Source organism: Argentina silus, assembly GCF_951799395.1.
Source record: "Argentina silus genome assembly, chromosome: 14".
NCBI classification, from domain to species: domain Eukaryota; kingdom Metazoa; phylum Chordata; class Actinopteri; order Argentiniformes; family Argentinidae; genus Argentina; species Argentina silus.
In genome coordinates, this window is record NC_139668.1 from 20911870 (window position 1) to 20915955 (window position 4086).

The 4086-nt window shown below is 52.4% G+C and overlaps 1 protein-coding gene across 1 annotated transcript; it reads right to left on the bottom strand.

Moving 5' to 3' along the window:
- Window positions 1-2577: 2577 nt before the first annotated feature.
- scxa (scleraxis bHLH transcription factor a) lies at window positions 2578-3054 on the bottom strand (the record flags this gene model as incomplete). Its single annotated transcript, XM_083684669.1, has 1 exon — window positions 2578-3054. One exon carries the CDS (start codon window positions 3052-3054, stop codon window positions 2578-2580), a length of 477 nt encoding a protein of 158 aa, XP_083540795.1.
- Between the last annotated feature and the right edge of the window lie 1032 nt (window positions 3055-4086).

Sequence of the window (4086 nt, forward strand, 5' to 3'; positions counted from 1 at the left end):
ACTGCTTTCATACTCTTCCCCCCCCCTCTATATCTCTCTCTGTCTTTGTCTCTCTCTCTCTCAATGATTTTACCATCTGGCTTGTTAGATGAATGAATGAAGACACATTGTGGAATAGGAGGAGAGGGGGAGGGGGGAGAGAGAGGGAAAGGGAGGAGGGAAGGAGGGGTAGAGGGAAGGAGGAGAGAGGCCTTTAGCTCCTGTTTCCTGCCTCTGTGCTGCTACTGTCCAACGGGACCTGAGCACAGCTGAAGTACAGTTCTGCCTCTAGAGGGTGCTGTCTGACCATAGGTCTGCCTCTACAGGGTGCTGTCTGACCATAGTTCTGCCTCTACAGTGTGCTGTCTGACCATAGTTCTAACTCTAGAGGGTGCTGTCTGACCATAGTTCTGCCTCTACAGGGTGCTGTCTGACCATAGTTCTGCCTCTACAGTGTGCTGTCTGACCATAGTTCTGCCTCTACAGTGTGCTGTCTGACCATAGTTCTAACTTTACAGGGTGCTGTCTGACCATAGTTCTGCCTCTAGAGGGTGCTGTCTGACCATAGTTTTGCCTCTACAGTGTGCTGTCTGACCATAGTTCTAACTCTACAGGGTGCTGTCTGACCATAGTTCTGCCTCTAGAGGGTGCTGTCTGACCATAGTTCTAACTCTACAGGGTGCTGTCTGACCATAGTTCTGCCTCTAGAGGGTGCTGTCTGACCATAGTTCTGCCTCTAGAGGGTGCTGTCTGACCATAGTTCTAACTCTAGAGGTCTGTCAGCCCAAACAGCCACCTGTCATTGTGTAGTCTGTCTCTCTCTCTCCCACTCTCCCCCTTTCTCCCTCCCCCTCTCTCTCTCTCTCTCTCCCTCCCTCACTCTCTCTCTCTTCCCCCCCCGTGCCCCCCCCCCACAGTACCAGTAGTCAGATCTGTCTATTTGTCTCATACTGTTTAATTTGTCTGTTTACACATTAATATTATTATTTATTACAAGCATTCATTATTACACATTGTTATTCATTATTATTCATTATGAAACATTATTAAACAACACATTATATAATAGAATTGTGCTGTGGTCTGTAGAAGTTAAACAGGCAGTTCCATCCAGGTATCCAGACAACAGACACACACACACACACAGAGGCACACACACACAGACACGTTGTGGTTGAGTCTCCGCTGAGAGAGAGGGGAGGTCAGGTCTGGAGGTCCAAAGAGAGAATGTTTCAGACTGGGTCAAAGGTTACCCCTTGGATCAGGGGTCAGAGGTCATGGGTTACCCCCTGGATCAGGGGTCAGAGGTTACCTCCTGGATCAGGGTCAGGGGTCAAGTCCTCCAACCTGTCCTTAGTTCTCATTGTTCACATGTTTGTCCCCAGATAGTTTATGTCCTCTCCTCCCTCCCTTCCTCTCCTCCCTTCCTCTCCTCCCTCCTTCTCCAGGTATTAACTCTAAGTCTTTCTGTCTTTACTCTGAAACACAACAGCAGAACAGGATGGTTAGAGATGGTTAGGGTTGGTTAGAGATGGTTAGGGTTGGTTAGAGATGGTTAGGGTTAGACATAGTTAGGGTTAGGATGGTGTGTGGGTGTGGGTGTGTGGGTGTGGGTGTGGGTGTGGGTGTGGGTGTGGGTGTGTGTGTGGGTGTGTGGGTGTGTGTGTGGGTGGGTGTGTGTGTGGGTGTGTGTAACCTGAGCTGTAAGCGACCATTCTTGTGTTTGGGTTATGGAAGACAGCTCCTTCAGCACAGCCATGATGTGTGTTTAACTTTCTCTACTCTGCTCTACTCTGACCCTGCTGACCTGCTCTACTCTGACCCTGCTGACCTGCTCTACTCTGACCCTGCTGACCTGCTCTACTCTGACCTGCTCTACTCAACAGAAGGACTTGGCGTGGGAGGGAGAGGGGCATCTTGGGAGTTGTAGGAATTGACTCAAAGGGGCAGTTTGGAACATCAGGACTGATCAGGGCGTTCAGAGAGAGACATCTGGACTCAGAGGACGTTTTAAAACATGATTGTTTGTGAATGTGTCGACAATTGAAGAATGAAAACAACAAATCTACTGGATTACAGGGTTAGGGTAACCCTAACCCTAACCCTGGATTACAGGGTCACATTCTGCTTTCAGCCCCGTCCTCTGTTTCATGGTCACTTAAAGACCTTCAGTTCTGAATGTGTTGTTTTCCCTGAGCGTTGCTTCCTGTTGCTGACTGGACGCGTGTCAGACTTGGGAGGGTTAGGGTTAGGGTTAGGGTTAGTCCGGCCTGTGGTTAGGGTTAGGGTTAGGGTTAGTCCGGCCTGTGGTGCTGGCTTTCCTCGCTGGTGACCCGGCTGACTGGAATTGCTTTGGGCGTTTGGTTTCTGGTATATTTGAAACCTCTCTGCTCCAGTGAGTTTAAATGTCTCTCCCTCTGCCCTGGGTCTGGGTCTAGGTCTGGGTCTAGGTCTGGTTCTGCTGTTATTGGGTAATTGTGTTCCTCAGGACGGAGGGCGACTGTAACACAGGGTAGTGTTGGATTTCTGACTGGGAGGAGAGATGGAGGGATAGAGATGGAGGGTGTGTGTGCGCGTCTGCGTGTGTGTGTGTGTGTATTACCTCCTCTGGTTTCTGAGGCAGAAGGTGCAGATCTGTTTGGGCTGTTTGGACTGCCCGCCGTCGCGGTCGCCGTGGTGATGATGGTAGAAGGGGGCGGGGCCTCCGCCGTGGCAGGGCTGTCCATCACCGCAGGCCTCGCCTACCAGCAGCACGTTGCCAAGGTGACTGATGTAGCTGCTGGCCAATCGCAGTGTCTCGATCTTGGACAGCTTCCTGTCGGGGGGCTCGGTGGGGATGAGGGTCCGCAGGGCGGAGAAGGCTGAGTTGACACTGGTGGTCCGGTCCCTCTCCCGGGCGTTGGCCTGGTTCCGCTGTTGGGGGCGGCCCCCCGGGGAGAGGGGTGGGGAGAGGGGGGGGTAGGAGGGTCCATCAGAACCAGAGCTCTCGCTGTCCGGGTCATCGTCCTCAGACAACATCGCCACGTCAGAGAACAGGAACTGCCCCGGGGCGGGACGCACCATCGCAAACGACATGCTCACCTCTGCTGGCCCAAGTCTTACCCTCTCTCTGATTGGCTGGCCAGTGTCTTACCCTCTCTCTGATTGGCTGGCTGTAGTCCTACCCTCTGATAGGCTACTACTACTGCTACTAGACTACTAGTCCTCATGTAGTCTCTGAGGGTTCAGTACTTACTGACAGAGACAGTCTCCTCCTCCTCTCTCCTGGTAGGTTCAGTCTGGTAGGTTCAGTCTGGTAGGTTCTGTTGACGTCCCATGTAACTCGGTTCCCCTCAGAGAGAAACTCCAGACCAGGTCGTCTCTCTCTCTGTCTCTCTCTCTCTCTCTCTCTCTCTCTCTCTCTCTCTCTCTCTCTGTCTCTCTCTCTCTCTCTCTCTCTCTCTCTCTCTCTGTCTCTCTCTCTCTCTCTCTGTCTCTCTCTCTCTCTCTCTGTCTCTCTCTCTCTCTCTGTCTCTCTCTCTCTCTCTGTCTCTCTCTCTCTCTCTCTCTGTCTCTCTCTCTCTCTCTGTCTATCTGTCTCTCTCTCTGTCTCTCTGTCTCTGTCTCTCTCTGTCTCTCTCTCTCTCTCTCTCTCTCTCTCTCTCTGTCTCTCTCTCTCTCTCTCTCCACGTGTGGTTTCTGTCTGAGTGTTTCAGTATGGTCAGGCTTTATAGTCAGTGGGAGTGTCTGCTATTCCTCTCTCCCTCCCTCTCCCCTTCTCTCCCTCCCTCCCTCTCCCCTTCTCTCCCTCCCTCCCTCTCCCCTTCTCTCCTTCTCTCCCTCCCTCTCCCCTTCTCTCCTTCTCTCTCTCCCTCCCTCTCTCCTTCTCTCCCTCTCCCCTTCTCTCTCTCCCTCCCTCTCCCCTTCTCTCCCTCCCTCCCTTTCTCCTTCTCTCTCTCCCTCCCTCCCTCTCCCCTTCTCTCCCTCTCTTGTATGTAAATCTTGGAGCCGGTAGAGAAAGTGGTTAACCCTCTCAGGGTTCTGTCCAGGATGGACCTGGACTGCAGAAGTGTTCTCCGGTCTTTCCACTGGTCTGAAAATAGGGACGTTGTGGCCCAGACATGATCC